We start from the raw sequence: 16257 nt of genomic DNA on the forward strand, positions 1-16257 counted from the left end.
CTGCTGTCCCCGCTCCGGGCCATGGTCACTCCGGGCCGTGGTCACTGCTGTCCCCGCTCCGGGCTGTGGTCACTGATGCCCTCGCTCCAGGCCGTGGTCACTGATGCCCTCGCTGCGGCCATTGGCATCCCCGCTGACTGCCAGTGCTGCTTCGGAGGCCGGGGCTGGGTGTCCAAGGCCAAGAGAAGGGAGGAGAGAGGGAGGAAAATAAAACAAAAAGACGATGAAGAACAGGCAAAGCAGAAGAGCATCAGCTGGAGTGTCCGTCTCTGCCGTCATCTCACTGGTACGGCACGGTAATGTCTCTATCTCTGAACTGGGAGGCCCATGTTCAAGTCCCACTTGCTCCTGAATTGTGTAATAACATCTCATAACAAGTTGATTAGAAAGTATCTATAATGACATGATATAAGTGTCAATGGCTTCTTTGAGTGGTATACTGTTGAAAAAGCTAGCAAAAATGCTATTGCCTTCAATATGAATGGTCTTTGCAATAGTGGAGTCCTTCACAGTGTGTATGAGAAACTCATTTGAAAGAGATTGCACCAGCTCCTGATCTGTGCAAAACAAAAACCTTTGACTTTGTCTTTTTACCCAGATTTAGATTCTGCTGGATATTTCATGTAAAAGAACAAATGAACGTTTTGTTTTCGTACTTAAAATCTACAGATTTTCAATAATTAAAAACAATGAACCTCCAGTTTGGAGAGGAAAAGCATAAATGCATTAATAAATAAGACTATAATTCTGTTTTTGGCAGAGAATAACTCTGAGGTAGTGATATAACATCTGCCTCACCTTTTTTTTTGTTAATTCTAATTTCAGTGCCTCTAATTGATGAGTCCCATGTGCACAAAGTACTGCCTGACTGTGTCTACAGACCCAGCTATATAATTAAAGGATTCCCACTGCTTCGTTACCAGGGATTACAGTTTGTAAGCATCTTTTCCTGTTTCTTTAGGCACAATTAATGAAGATGTACGAGGTGGCCAATGCTCACCATTTGGTAATGTTTCTTTCTGACATGGGTGATCAGTTTCAGGTCAAATTAACCCTGAACTTGTTTGTTATTGTTAACTAACCCGTGTATATTGCACATCAGGCTCAGCCAGTTTGCTAATCATGCTGTTACCAAATTATATTCTGATGGATGAGACAGGAATTGCTAAAGTGAAAACAATGCATCCAATTCAGGCTAGAACAAGGGTTTCAAATTCGGTTGTTTCGGACCGGACTTCAATTCAGACCAGCTTGTCAATTGAAAACACATCTCACCAACCAACTACAATTTCATTGAGAATTTTAAGAGATTCAGAATTAAATTCTGCATTGAAACATGTAAATGGACATCGTTCATCTCGCAGGATACACACGCTCATTACTTATGTTTGCTTGCAAGAAAAGAAGGCTGTATATTGAGGAGGACTTAAAACCATCGAACATTAAGCTGCAGTCAGTTGTAAGAACAAGAGAACACTTCTGGGTTTTTATTCCTTTTCACACTCTATCACATTACTCACACGGGTGGCCCATATGGAAGACTGAGGCAATGTGGACAATGTTTAGTTTGCTGTACTAGGAATGCTTTTAAGAGCATGAGAAACAGAACAGGAGCAGGCCATCAGCTCTTTGCCCTTACTCTGCTATTCAGTGAGAACATAAAAGATCTTCTACTTCAACACCATTTTTCTGCACTGTCCCTGAAACACTGTAAGTTTCCAATCTGTAGAAATCAATCACTCAATCTTGAATACCCTCAATGACTGAGTCCCCATATCCCTTAGGGACAGAGAACTCAAAAGATTCACCACCATCTGAGAAGAAATGATCCTTATTCCTTTTATAAGACTGTGCCTCTTCGATCTAGATAAACCCAGCCAGGGAAAACATGCCTCCCGCATCTCCCCTGTCCTTCCTGCAACTACCTGCCGAGCCATGTAAGATGTTTGTATGTTTGAGATCACGTCTCATTCTTTTAATTCTTAAGAGAATAAAGATCCAGTCTGTTTTAAAGTTTCTTCATAGTACATCCCAGAAATTAATATGGCGAACCTGAGTTGTATAATGGCATCTGTGGCGAGTCTATCTTTCAGTAGGTAAACATTGCGCTTGGTACTCCAGGCATAGTCTCGCTGAGGGTCTGTTATTGTTGTTCCAGGACATTTCCTCACATGAATGAGCAGTAACATCGTTCTCCAGGGTGCCAACTAAATCTTTTTGCCAATTGGTTTATTTCAAACTGGGATTTTGTCAGACTGTTCATCCCTCCTTTCTCTAATTAAGCCAAGTACCTTTGGTCAAAAATCCTCAGGATATTTTTTTTAAATCACATTTCCTAAGTAGTCAGCAGCTGTAACTCAACATTACCAAAGCTCAAAGGAGCATTTTTAGTAAAAGAAACCTGTTGAGGCCTCTTTATCATCTTGTCAGTGTGGTTCGGAGCAAATGAGTCATCCTCTCCTCATTCAGAAATGAAGTGATTCTCAGGGTGCTAAGCACAAGGTGAATGGATCTATCAGCTCTTCTGAGCTCACTTAGAGACCAGATCCTCTTGGCAGATCGCGTGTATTGGTGAACTAGGTGAACAACTTTAATAGAGGATGCAAATACCAATTGCAATAATTAGGTCTTCTTTATCACAAATCCTGGGCGGTATTCTCTCAAGTAAGTGCTTCTGTCTTGAATCTGTTTTTGCATTTTCCAGTGAACTGGAATATATTGTCAAAACATTGTTGTTTTTGCTGATCTAACCATTTCTTGCAGAATGTTGATTTTCCCACTCATAAAACAAGTGACTGTTCAATTATTGTGGAGGCAATTACAACCAGGAGTTATAATGCCTTCAATAAGACAATCAAATCAATAACTGTACTGACAAAGATTGTCTTTGATGTCACTCATTCATCTAAACTAAGAGTTATAAGTGTCCAGCTGATTGATTTGGTAATTTTTTCTGGTTTATGCTAGGATAAATTGTTGATAAAGATGACTGGAAGGATTTTTTAAAAAATGTAAAACCTCAAGAAAGCTTGGAGAAATACTGATGTCTATGAAATTGCTGTTCAAATTCAAAACTAACAATTATAGAGATGGTCAGCAAAAATAATAGTCATAGAGTCAAACAGCATGGAAACAGACCCTTTGGTCCAACCAGTCCGTGCCAAACATAATCCAAAACTAAACTAATCCCACCGTTTAACTCAAAATGTTAACTCAGTTTCTACTCACCAAGTCTAGCAACATCTGTGGAGCACTTCCAGCATTTTGATTCAATTTCAAGTTTACAGAATTCAGATTTAGAAGATCACATTTGACTGTTGTTCACCAGTATGTTGTCTTAAATTTTCAATTTTGCTAATTACCCTTGTCAAATTTGTGAAACTTCTGTTCTTATCTCAACTAGCTGTCTCCAGATTTTATTCATGCTCCTTCTGTAAAATAAAACATTCCCGTGTTGTGCTGACATCCACAAATTATTTCTAAAACAACAGAAATGATGCAAAGATATTTACAGATCTATAAGGCCATTTGGTTCATCTTAATTCATCTATCCAAACAACCCTCCGTTACAGCAACTAATTTTGGGTTCGTTGAAATCTCTTTCAGTGAGAGCCTAAAGAAATAGAAGAAAAAACTAGTCTTCAGAGAAGTCTTCACATAGAAATATTTAAAAGGTGAATATAGGAGCAGAAGTAGGCCATTCAGCCCTCCGAGCTTGTTCTACCATCCAAAATCATCATGGCTGATTGTCCAACTCAGTACCCTGTTCCTCCTTTCTCCCCATGGTCTTTGATCCCTTTAGTCGTAAGAAATGCATCTACATCTCTCATGAAAGTTTTCCATGTTCTGGTCTCAGCAGTTTCCTGTGGCAGAGAATTCCACAGCCTCACCACTCTGCGTGGATAAATTTTATCTCCCCTCAATCCTTAATGGCCTATCTCTTATCCTTAGACCGTGGCCTCTGGCTCTGGACTCCCCATCCTCAAGAACATACTTCTTGCATCCACCCTGTCTAATCCTCTTAAAAGTTTGTAGCTTTCTATGAGATGCCATCCCCCCTCTCCCACATCCATCACCACCACCACTCCAGCAAATATTGTCCTAACTGAACCAGTCACTCCCCATACATCAGGCCCACCGTCGCAGGATTCAGTCTGGAAAACCTTCCATAGCCAGAATATCTTTCCTCAGATAAGAAGATCAACACTATACCCAGTACTCCAGGTGTGGTCTTACCAATGCCCTGTACAATTGCAGTAATTGCTCCTGTACTCAAATCCTGTTGCTAGGAAATCCAACGTACATTTGCCTTCTTCACTGTCTGCTTATCTTAGGTAACTGGTGTACAAGGACACAAGGTCTCTTTGCACCACCCCCTTCCCTAATCTATTGCTTTTCAGATAATAATCTGCCTTCTTGTTTTTGCTACCAAAGTGGATAACCTCACATTTATCCATATTATACTGCATCTGCCATGTATTTGCCCACTCAGCTTGTCCAAGTCACACTGAAGCATCTCTGCATCCTCCTCACAGCTCACCCTCCTACCCAGCTTTGCATCATCTGTAAACTTGGAGATATGGCATAGTTTCCTCATTCAAATCATTAATATATATTGTGAATAGCTGGGATCCAAGCACTGATACATGCTGTACCCCACTCAAAAAATGACTCGTTTATTCCTACTCTTTGTTTCCTGTCTGCCAACCCATTCTCAGTCCATTTCAGTACACTACCTCCAATTTCATGTACTCTAATTTTCCCAGTGTCTTATGTGGGGCCTTATCAAAAGCCTTCTTAAAATCCAAGCAAACCATTTACTGACTCCCCTGTATCCTCTCCACCAGTTAGATCCTCAAAAAATGCCAACAAATTTGTCAAGAGCAACTTCCCCTTTGTAAATTCATGCTGGCTCTGTCCTATCTTGTCACTATCTTCCAAGTGCTTTGCTACTACATCTTTTATGACAGACTCTAGCACTTTTCCCACTAGTATTGTCAAGCTAACCATGTACAATTCCCTGTTTTCTCTCTGCCTCCCATCTTAAACAGTGGGGTTACATTAGCAATCCTCCAAACTATAGGAACTGTTCCAGAATCTATGCAATTTTAGGAAATGACCACTAATACATCTGCTAAATCTAGGACCACTTCCTTAATTACTCTGATATGGAGGTTATTAGGCACTTGGGATTTATCTGCCTTTAATCCTGTTAATTTCCCCAAAGCCATTTCCATACCAATGCTAATTTCTTTAAATTCCTCCTTCCTATTTGATCCTGAGATCACCCATATTTTTGGGATGTTATTTGTGAAAGTGGAACTATGTGTTGATAAAAGACCTTGGAATGCAGATTCATAGTTCCTTGAAAGTAGAGTCACAGGTAGATAAGATAGTGAAGAAGGTGTTTGGTAAGCCTGCCTTTATTGGTCAGCATTGAGTATAGTAGTTGGGAGGTCATGTTGCAGCTGTACAGGATATTGGTTAGGTCACTATTGGAAAACTGTGTGCAGTTCTGGTCTCCCTGCAATTGTTAAGATGTTGTGAAACTTGAAAGGGTTCAGAAAGGATTTACACGGATGTTGCCAGGGTTGGAGGTTTTAAGCTGTAGGGAGAGGCTGAATAGACTTGGAGCTATGTTCCCTGTAGTGTCGGAGGCTGAGGGGTGACCTTATAAAGGTTTATAACATCATGAGGGGCATGGATAGGGTAAATAGACAAGCTCCTTTTACCCAAATGCTGGAGTCCAAAACTAGAGGGCATAGGTTTAAGGTGTAAGGGGAAAGATTTAAAATGGACCTAAGAAGCAACTTGTTCATGCAGAGGGTGGTGCGTGTATGGAATGAGCTGCCTGAGGAAATGGTGGAGGCTGGCATAATTACAACATTTAAAAGTATTCTGGATGGGTATATGAATAGGAAGGGTTTAGAGGGATATGGGCCAAATGCTGGCAAATGGGACTAGATTAATTTAAGGTATTTGGTTGATATGGACAAGTTGGATCGAAAGGTCTGTTTCCATGCTGTACATCTCTATGACACTATGACTTTAATTTGTCTGCCATCTCTTTGTTCCCCATTATAAATCCCCTGTTTCTGATTGCAAGGGACCTATATTCATTTTCTCATTTTCACTAATCTTTTTCTCTTCACATGCCTATAGAAGCTTTTACTATTGGTTTGTATGTTCCCTGCACGCTTACTCTGTTTTCCCCTCTTAATCAGTCTCTTTGTCTCCCTGTGCTGAACTGTTTCTACTTCTTGCTTGGCCAATTTGTATGCCTCTTCCCTGGATTTAATACTATCCATAATTTCCCTTATTAGCTGTAGTCTGATAATGGTTCCTATTTTATTTTCACACTAGACTAGAATTAATAACTTTCCAGTTTGCCCATGCATGCTTTAAATGTTTGCCATTGCCTACCATCCCTTTAAATAACAGTCCCCGATTTATCATAGCTAGCTAGTGCCTCATAGCATCATCATTTCCTTTACTTTAACTCAGGTCCATAGTCTTAGAAACAACTTTGTCACTCCCCGTCCACATGAAGAATTCGATCCTAATATGGTCACTCTTCCCCAAGGGGCCTTGCACAACTAGATTGTCAATTATCCCTTCCTTGTTAAGACTCTGTTAAGGATGGCCTTTTCTCTAGTTGGTTCCTCAACTTATTGTTCCATAAAACTATCCCATGTAGATGCTGAGAATTCCTCCTTTATAATATTGCTACTCTTGATTTGCTGAATCCATATACAGATTAAAGTTACACATATTTGCAAGCATTACCTTTATTACATGGATCTCTAATTTCCTTTTTATTGCCTTCCCCAATATTACTATGATATCTTAGGGTCCATATATATATGCTATTGTTTTCTGCTCCTTGGTGTTTCTAAGCTCAACCCGTACAGATTCTACTTGTCCAGAGCTAATATCCTTCGACAAATTTTGCATTAATTTCTTTTTTAATCAGCAGTGCTTCCCTATCTCCTGTTCATTTTTAACTGTCCTTTCTAAAAACCAAAAACCCTTGGATATCCAGAGTTCCTATTTCTGGTCGCCCTGCAGCCCAGTCTCTGTCATCCCCACTCTACCATGCCCATTTAGATCTGTTTGTGCACCTAATTCATCCATGTTATTGGAGTAAGCTGTAAGCTGTTGTATTCAGCACCCGCACTACAAATCCTGTTCATTAGTCACTGATTGCATATTCCACTGTCTGAGATGGAACCATGCTGTACCTTTCAGTACAGAAATTTCAATTCTAACACTATGTAGTTTCATTCTCGAACTGTTTCATTCTAATTGCCACCTCACCTTAATTTCCTCACTTTTTACTGTCTAGCTTTCCTATGGTCTGTGATACATTTTTGGCTGTTTCCTGCAGGCACTGGACTCTTTCTGTGACACGTGGGGTTTGCAGCTTTTCGCTTTGAGGCATCTTCATGTTTTGGTGCAAGTTGATAGAACACATCAGTAAAACTATCCCAGCAGCTGTTGCTAAGCTGTTTGACAATGTAAGGCATAACGTCCTAAGGTGATTCTCTTGCTACCAAGCACAAACACTTTCCAACAGGTATCTGTGGGTAGTGAACAGGACAGGAACTGTACAGTTTGTTTATTCCACAGTGAGGACATTGAGGTATCAATTTTCATTTTCTTCTTAACATAATGCAGTGGGTTATAGCTGTCTCATGTGTTTATTGGCACCAGGATGGATAAGGTGATATGGTGATAATATCACAAGGACAGGTAATCCAGAAGCCATGATATGGGTTCAAATCCTACCACGATTGTGGTTGGAATTTAAAATCAAACAATAAATTTCGAATATATATGACTAGTCAATAATGGTGATTGTTAAACCATTGTCAATTGTTGTAAAAAGTCTAACTGGTTCAGGAAGGAAATCTGCTGTCCTTAGTTGGCCTGGCCTACATGGGACAAAAATATTAAACCTTCTTTGTTCTGGCCATCTCAAAACAAATTCACAAACCATCCGAGTGCCCTCTTGGGCATATGTTTGTACCAGTTCAGACTCAAACACACCCTTATGAAGCAGGAACTGTCCTGTTTGCTACAGCATACACACAGAGTATTTTGCCTGTTCCTGGTGGCCTAAATAGCAGCACTCCCTTTGGAGGTTCATCCAAAATGCCCAGGTTCACATAATGCTATGGATGCAGTAATGTGGTTGATTCTTAACTGCTCATTGATATGGTCTAGTAATCCACTCAAATCAAGACCTATTAAGAATGGGCAACAAATGCTGGCCTTGTCAGTGATACCCATCCCCAAGAAAGAATAAAAATAAACATTGCCTAAGTGGTCTGCCTGGTATTTTGTTACTTCTTTGGTTTTCTTGAAGTCCAGATAAGTGTGAGGTAATGTACTTGGGCAGGACAAACAAGACAAGGGAATGTATGATGGACAGTAGGACCTGGGGAAGCACTGAGGATCAGAGGCATCTTGGCATGTCCACCAGTTGCTTAGGATAACGGGTCAGGTAGGTAAAGTGGTCAAGGGAGTATATGGAATTTTTGCCTTTATTAGCATAGGCATAGTGTTTAAGAGCAAGGAGGTTATGCTGGAACTGTATAAAACATTGTTTAGGCCACAGTCAGAGTATTGTGTGCTGTTCTGGAATTGACATTATAGGAGGGATGTTAGTATAGTGGAGAAGGTGCACAAGAGATTTACCAGGATGTTGCCTGGGCTGGAGAATTTTAGTTATTAAGAGAAATTGGATAGACTGTGGCTTGATTTCCTTGGAACAGAGGAGATTGAGGGGCAATATGATTGAGATGTATAAAATTATGAAACACTCAGACAATGTAGACAGGAAGGGACTTCTTCCCTTGATAGAAAGATCAATGATCAGAGACACAGATTTAAGGTAAGGGACGGAAAATTTAGATGTAATGTGAAGAAAAAACTGTTTCACTCAAAGGATAGTGGGAATCTGGAACTCACTGTCTGTAAGAGTGGTCAAGGCAGAAACCCTCAATATGTAAGAAATATTTAGATGTGCACTTGTTATTCTAAAGCATATAGGCTACAGACTTAGTGCTGAAAAATGGGATTAGAACAGCTAGGTACTTGATTTTGACTGGCACAGACCAAAGAGCTGAATAGCCTTTTTCTGTGCTGTAGACCCTAGAACTCTATGACTCCCTCTCAGTCAATATCTCGATGCTACCTTCTCACCAAATCTTTCTTCTTCTTCTTCTGTTTTTACCCTCAGTTTCTCCTCCATTTGTTTCCAAGTTGAGATACCAGGAGTCCATTTCCAATTTCCCTACTTGGCCATCTCTCTCTCTCGCTATCAAACTGTACTTATCAACCCTTTAAATCTATGCATTTTGACTCTTCATAATCCATTCATTTGTCTTTCTATCCTTTCATCTGATTCAGAGCATCCTTCACCATGCCCACATTTCAAAAGTTGTTATGCTGCTGTTTCTTCAGAATCTAACTTTCACATCCACAGTGTGTGACATTCCACACTAGTAACTGTATTAAATGTTTCATCAGTGTTGTGCTGACATTTCTGGATTTGAAGGCACTGCTTGCCCGTGACTCCCCTCTTCCACCAGTCGTTGGGGTTGCCTGCCTGTCCCTGACTCAGGGCAAAGAAAGTGCCTTATTTTCAGGAGCACCTGCCATAGAGGTACCCTGTCCATCTTGCAGCTTTGGCAGTAGGCATCTCCATCGGAGGCACGGATGACCTTCTAGCCCTCTGATTGGCAGCTTGGGGAGGTGAACTGCCATCCTCAATTGGACACTCAGCCTGACAATGATGTTTTAATTGGCTGCCACCAGCAAAATGCTGCCCTGAAGTTCTGCTGCACACTGGCACATTGATGGCTTCCACTTACAGTGTCAGCGACAAGACTTCTTCCCTAATGGAACAGTTCAGCCTCAGCTGATAGTAAATTCGAAAACACCCTTAATATCCCTTTAATTTCTTGAATGAACTGAAATAAATGTGAATGTATGCAAAAATACTACCAATATGAATCAATTCAAGTACTTACTGTATGAACGATAAAACATTCTGAATAGAATAGTATATTTGTGCAGTTCACTGTTTAAACCAATAGTGTTTGCTAATAAACCTAACAGAACATTTAAGAGCAACTTCACTGCCTAGAAAACAAAACCAAAAATGCTCAGCAAACCCATAACATCTTAACATTTTTAAATTCTAGGTTCATCTGACTTATGTATATCCTAATGATTACACAAGGCTAACACACATGGAGTCAGAAAACAAATGCCTCTATTATGAGAATACCTATAACTTGGACAGGTAAGGTCAAGCAATACCTCAATAAATGAGAATTAAATGTAATGAAAATGTACGTGGCAATTGATGTGCTCAAAATTAATGTAGAGATTTGGGTTTTCATTGTGGCAGTGTAGTATTGCAAGGAAGAATGAAGTGTATGACTTCTCTATTGTCCCTTCCTCATCTTCCCAGAAACTGCCATCAGCCTTTAGGATTATGCTTTGGGTTCCTACCTTCTGGGGTTTGGAGATATTTCACAGACCTACTTGCCAGTTTCCTGGAGGTGTCCGGAGTTGAGTTTCTACTTTTGGCATTTGATTGGATTGAAAGGTGTATATAACAAACAAAACTGTAAATGATCTGAGAAGGGAACAAGACATCAAGTTGGCATTTAATATTAAGCATAGCGATAAATTCAGAGAACGATCCACATAAAAATGAAATAATTGGAACCATGAATTAAAATTTTGTAAATGGGTATGAACTATGGTTTTATTTAGCAATCCAACTGTAAAGAGAAAACTATCCCTTTTATAATAATTTCCTTAGAATCATTAAGAGTATATTAAATCTGATTGATTTCACTTAACTATTTCATATCTTAATATTTTAATTGCTGATATGTCTGCCTGACAGATTTGGATTTGATAGATACATGAAAATGGATACACCACAAAAGCCAAACAATGAAAAGTTTCAAAATCCGTTCAGACTAGCAGGCGAAGGTAACAAATCTCTTTTGTTCTGTGACTCAGTGTGCGCTGTAAATAAAATCAACAGTGTTACTGGAAGTTTACTCAACTGTTCTAATATTTCTCATATCATTTGCTAGTACTTGTGAACTTGCAAACAGCAAAATGAAAACACCCACAGATGTAATTTACAGCAAGTGAAATGTCCTTCAAAAAATGTGCTGACTGGATAGATTTGCAAAGTATTAAATACTACAGGTGTTGCTCCTGAAATTGCTTTACAGTTTCTTGAGGTCCAAGGAGCCCAGTTTGAAACCCAATGTAGGTAGTAATAAAAGTTGTTAAAATAAGATTTGCATTTGTATCATGCCTTTGACTACCACTAGACATCTCTAAGCACTTTGCAGTCAGTTAAGTACTTTTTGAAAACTAGTCTTTGTTGTAATGTTGGAAACCTTACAGAAAGTTGTACACAGCAACTCCTACAAACAGCAATCTGATAATGACAGCTCATCTGTTTCACTGGTGTAGATTGAGGAATGAATATTGGTTATAATATAATGGATAACTCATCGGCTTTTCTTCAAAGTAGTGCCTTGGGATTTTTTATACCCTCCCGAGAGGGGCACAGGTTTCATATGTTATTTGAAAGGCAGCATTTTTGAAGTGCAGTACTCCCACAGTAATGCAATAGAATGTCAGCCTTGATATAATTGCTTAACTCCAGGAGCGGACTTGTATCCACAACTTCCCAGAGGAAAGCTATTTACAACTGATACACTTTTACTATGATAACAGCAATTTGCATTTATGTAGCGGAATTCAAAATGCAAACAGTTAGTCATGATCTTATTGAATGACAGAGCAGGTTTGAGAACCTGAATTGACTACTACTATTCCTATTTCATATGTTTGTATGTTTTGTTCATAAAGATTGAACTTTCAGACCTTAGACCTTGGCAGCTAAATGAACATCTGTCAATGGGGACGTGGAGGGATGGCCACTAAACAGGTACTGTGTATCAGAACAGATGTGGACTAAAGCAGAGCTTTTAGATGGTTGCAGAGCTGGACAATGTTACAAGTTAGGGAAGGGGAAGGCTTTGTGGATTTGAACATTGCAGGTATCAATGACCATGAGCCAGTTCAGGCCAGTGAGTAATTGGGTGACGTGAGCAGGATTTGGTGCGGGGTAGGATACTGAAGTAGAGTTGTTGCTCAGTTGAAATTTATGGAAAGCCATCCAGGAGAACACTGGAATAATCAAACCTGTAGATAATAAGAGCTTGATAATAAAAGCAAAGTTTAGAAAAGTTCTGGGGGATAGCCAGGATAGAAGAATATTTAGGTTTTCTGGAAAGCAGGACATTGAAGACGGAGCTGAGAGTGTGATTGAGCAGACTGACAGTGACAGAGGTGTTATAGTGAATCTAGCAACAAAGGCTAGATATTTGGAAGTTTGAAAGTGTAACACTGAGTAACTTGAGGGAAAAATATTTTTTTTCCAGCAGGCAAAGAAGGTGGGGTCACAAGAGCAAGAGAGGATAAAAGTTCATCATTTCCTTGGTTTTGTACTCTATGCCCTTACTTCTAAAGCTCAGGATCCTGTCTGCTTTGTTTAATCTCTTTTTCAACCTGATCTGCTACCATCAATGACCTGCCTACTTGCCCCCAGGTTTCACTGTTCTTCTACCCTTTTAAATTTTACCTTTTATTTTGTTACCATCTCTCTCTTCACTACACTCCACATTTTATGTTATCCACAGATTTTGAAATTGTGCCCTTTACATCCAAGTTCAAGTCCTTAATATACATCAGAAAAAGCCTAGTTACAGCTGGGGAACCACCAGCCTGTACCTTCCTTCAGTCTGTAAAACAATTGGTAACTTTTTCTGAAGAAGGGTCTAGGCCCGAAACGTCAGCCTTCCTGCTCCTCTGATGCTGCTTGGCCTGCTGTGTTCATCCAGCTCTACACCTTGTTATCTCTGGTAACCACTATTCTCTGTTTTCAGAATTTAAGTTGATTTACTACCTGCTGTTCCTTTTTTGTCCGTTGCCATCAACCTTGCTGACAAGCCTGTAATGTGACACTTTGTTTAGTATCTTTTAGAAGTCATATATGCCACACATTACCTTCATCATTGCCTTCATCAACCCTTTCTGTTATCTCATCAAAAAAGATTGCTTTACAGGATTCTTACACAGCTTTCACCATGGTCGCCTATATTTTGATTGGAATGTTAACGGATATAATTGATAATACTGAATTTTCATTTTAACAAGACCGAGATCAGTTATTATTCTTTTACTATCTTTTCTTTTGTTGCCAACGATCTGAAGTTTGTCATTGAAGTAAAATTCACTTTAAAACATAGTCTTGTTTAACAGCATCAGACAATAAAACTAATTGTCTTTGGTGCAATTAAGAAATGAGCTAATAAGTCAATTTGTAGTTGTGTTCAAAAGGAAAAGAAAAAATTCATTGCAGCATAAAAAGAGATGCAATGAAATATGATGTTGCTGATTTTTGCAGGAAAGCCAAATAAACAGATCAATGATAATGAGGAAGATCTGGGGGAAACTGCTGATTTAGACAAGGAAGAATATGATGACAATGATGATCAATTTCCACAACTAGTGGTTCCAAAGGCTGAATTCCAAAAACAAAACCAAATGAACATTGAGGAATTTGGAAATAAAAGAAATCATGGATCTAACATTCAGGAGAACAAACACTTTGCTAAACTACATGATGGACAGCAAGCAGTAACTGTCAAAGATTATGGAGATGATTATGATGACTATGCTTTTAAAAGGAGACGCAAGTTGTTCTACGTTATAGACCAGAAACCTAGTGATAATGCATTTGGTCTTATTAAGACTATAGACACGAGACAAATTGAGATAACTCCTGCTGATAAAGGAATGAAGGACAGGAACAACGAAACTACTTCTTTTGAAGAAACTATGCAGAGCACCCAATCTCCGAGTCAAAAAATAGCTAATATCTCCCACAGTTCTTCAAAAAAAAAGTACTCAATATCAGATCATGATTTAGAAAGACAATCAGCGACATTACTTGTGGGACAGAAGGCTAGAGTTAACAATACTACTCAGAATGTTTTAAAGAGAGAAAATCTAGATATTGACAAAAACATTAGCAGAGTTCAATTTCCTGAAAAACAAGTTCCTAGATTAAGAAAGAGACAAGGAGAAATGATTGTTCAAAAACCAAAGAGGACAATTTATGCCCAGCAGCCACTTGCCTTGTTAGGCCAAAATGTGAACAAGAAAGATGGTACTTTCCTGAACAAAAAGGGAATTAAAAAAAGTACAAACTTGTTAACAAGTCATAGAGAATTAACATCACCACCCACCTTGCAAGAAGGAGTTGTTCATGATCAAAAACAAATCAAAGTCTCTAACAAATCTATTCATGGTCAAAGGAATAAAACGTACAATGGTACTAAGAACACAGGACCAAAATTTCTGTCCAAGAAGGAGGTGCAGCCAAATAAAGTAGAAGACCAGATGGACAGAATTCCATCACTTGCAAATGTGCAAAGGCAAGATAAAGAACACGACTACCCTGAACAGAAAAATATTGCAGTACTTTGGGGGTCAAGAGGCAAAATCAAAGAAAAGTTGCAAGGGTTTGGAAAGACGGAGGAAAAATGGAGACATATTTCTTCAACGGATACAGTAACTAACAGTAAACAGATAAATGAAGAAGAGGATGAAGATGAAATGGAAGAGGATCTGAATGTTCACCAACATGCATATGACAAAGCAGTTAGTTGGGAACAGACTTTCACAGTAAACAATATGGACTTCAATGCCTTACGGTCAGACTGGATTGATCTGCGGTGTAATGTTTCTGGAAACCTGCTGATGAAAGAACAAGAGGCCCTGGATGTAGCAGAAATGTATTTAAGAAAACTGAATGAGAAGCATAAAGGGTAAGTGATAACCTGGATCCTTATTTTGTATCTGAATATGAGGGTAATAGTTATTATACACAACAGGTCAAGAAAAGATCACTCAGGATATGTTCCAGAAATCCTTCTGCAAATTTCTTTCATGCTACCCACTTTCAGCGTAAGCTTTCATAAGTACAGCAATGCAATCTTTTCCAGAAAATGATTGGAACAGAAATAACCTATTATTCTGTACAATTCAATACAATAATTGCTATTTTTTAAAATTAAGAAAGTATCATCTGCAAAGGCTATCCAATACTGAAGGGTAGGGGAGTGGGTGTGGGGGTCGTAGGAGCCTATCAGCATACTTGCATTATTTTTGTAAGGTTGGATTAAATAAGAAATGTACAGCCAATCCCATTTCAGTCTTCCAAAACACTTACACTTATTCAAAGTGAGATTAATCTGCCTGAAGAATTGGTAGTTTACTGGAAGGGGTAATTTCATGCAGCCTGTATCTGAGCGTATGCACCACACTGCAGCACCATTCCAGGAATATTTGAAGTTGTTCGACTGATTTTGTTCCTTCTGTTACCGAAGTTAACTAATAGCCTGTGTCCAGGAAGAATGGGTAGAACCTTGGGCCTGAATGACATGGCCTATGGTGAGGTTTGTGGCACAGTTGCTCAAGGCAGTTTCTTCCTAGGCAGCGGTGAATTGGATATTAAGGGGGATTATTGCCGTTAACCACCTTATTCATGGTATATCTCAGCTCATTATTATGCAGCTTCCTTTTTTTAACTAAACATACTGAACAAGCTTGATGTTGTGAATTCTCAGTGTGGAAGTCCGAGCAGGTATCGGGTGAATTCAGTTCACCGCTGGCTGTGAGGAGCCATCATGTTGCTCAGGACCAAGCGGCATCTCAAGGCACAATGCATGGGCACCAACCACAGCACCCCTTATTCACAGACATTTATGTCTAACATTTGCCAACTCCTCACTGTTCTCTGATACACTTGCAGAATGCAGAGAAAACACAGACCTGTATCGCAGGGCACACCAGTTATAGAGCATTGAAAGACTTCTGCAAGGACGTGTCAGTGCAGTCATATAACCAGGCAGCTTGCCTGGCAGCACGCCTGGCAGCACAGCACTCTTCAGTCGGGAATTAGAGGTCAGTCATGTTGCTGTACAGCAGTGTGCTACATCAGTCTCACACTGCACCATGTGTGCCAGCAGCTGGATAAATACATACAAACAAACACATGGTGTGCGCAGTAAGCAGGCAGCCTTGTCTCCAAAGCATTGGGAAGTAGTGCTCACTGAGGTCCGTGCAGGCACCCATCAGTCA

At 39.6% G+C, this 16257-nt stretch overlaps 1 protein-coding gene across 2 annotated transcripts in view; it reads left to right on the forward strand.

Annotated features, from left to right (window-relative positions):
• Positions 1 to 16257, forward strand: part of b4galnt3b (beta-1,4-N-acetyl-galactosaminyl transferase 3b) — a 185898-nt gene that overhangs the window by 153654 nt on the left and 15987 nt on the right. For both annotated transcript variants that reach the window (XM_020530223.2, XM_048607762.1), the window contains exons 11-14: positions 826 to 935; positions 10212 to 10312; positions 10928 to 11016; positions 13517 to 14942. In XM_020530223.2, coding sequence (XP_020385812.1) covers positions 826 to 935; positions 10212 to 10312; positions 10928 to 11016; positions 13517 to 14942 — 1726 coding nt within the window. The remainder of the gene's footprint in view (positions 1 to 825; positions 936 to 10211; positions 10313 to 10927; positions 11017 to 13516; positions 14943 to 16257) is intronic.

The sequence above is a fragment of the Rhincodon typus genome, chromosome 18, assembly GCF_021869965.1.
Source record: "Rhincodon typus isolate 14 chromosome 18, sRhiTyp1.1, whole genome shotgun sequence".
In the NCBI taxonomy this organism is placed as follows: domain Eukaryota; kingdom Metazoa; phylum Chordata; class Chondrichthyes; order Orectolobiformes; family Rhincodontidae; genus Rhincodon; species Rhincodon typus.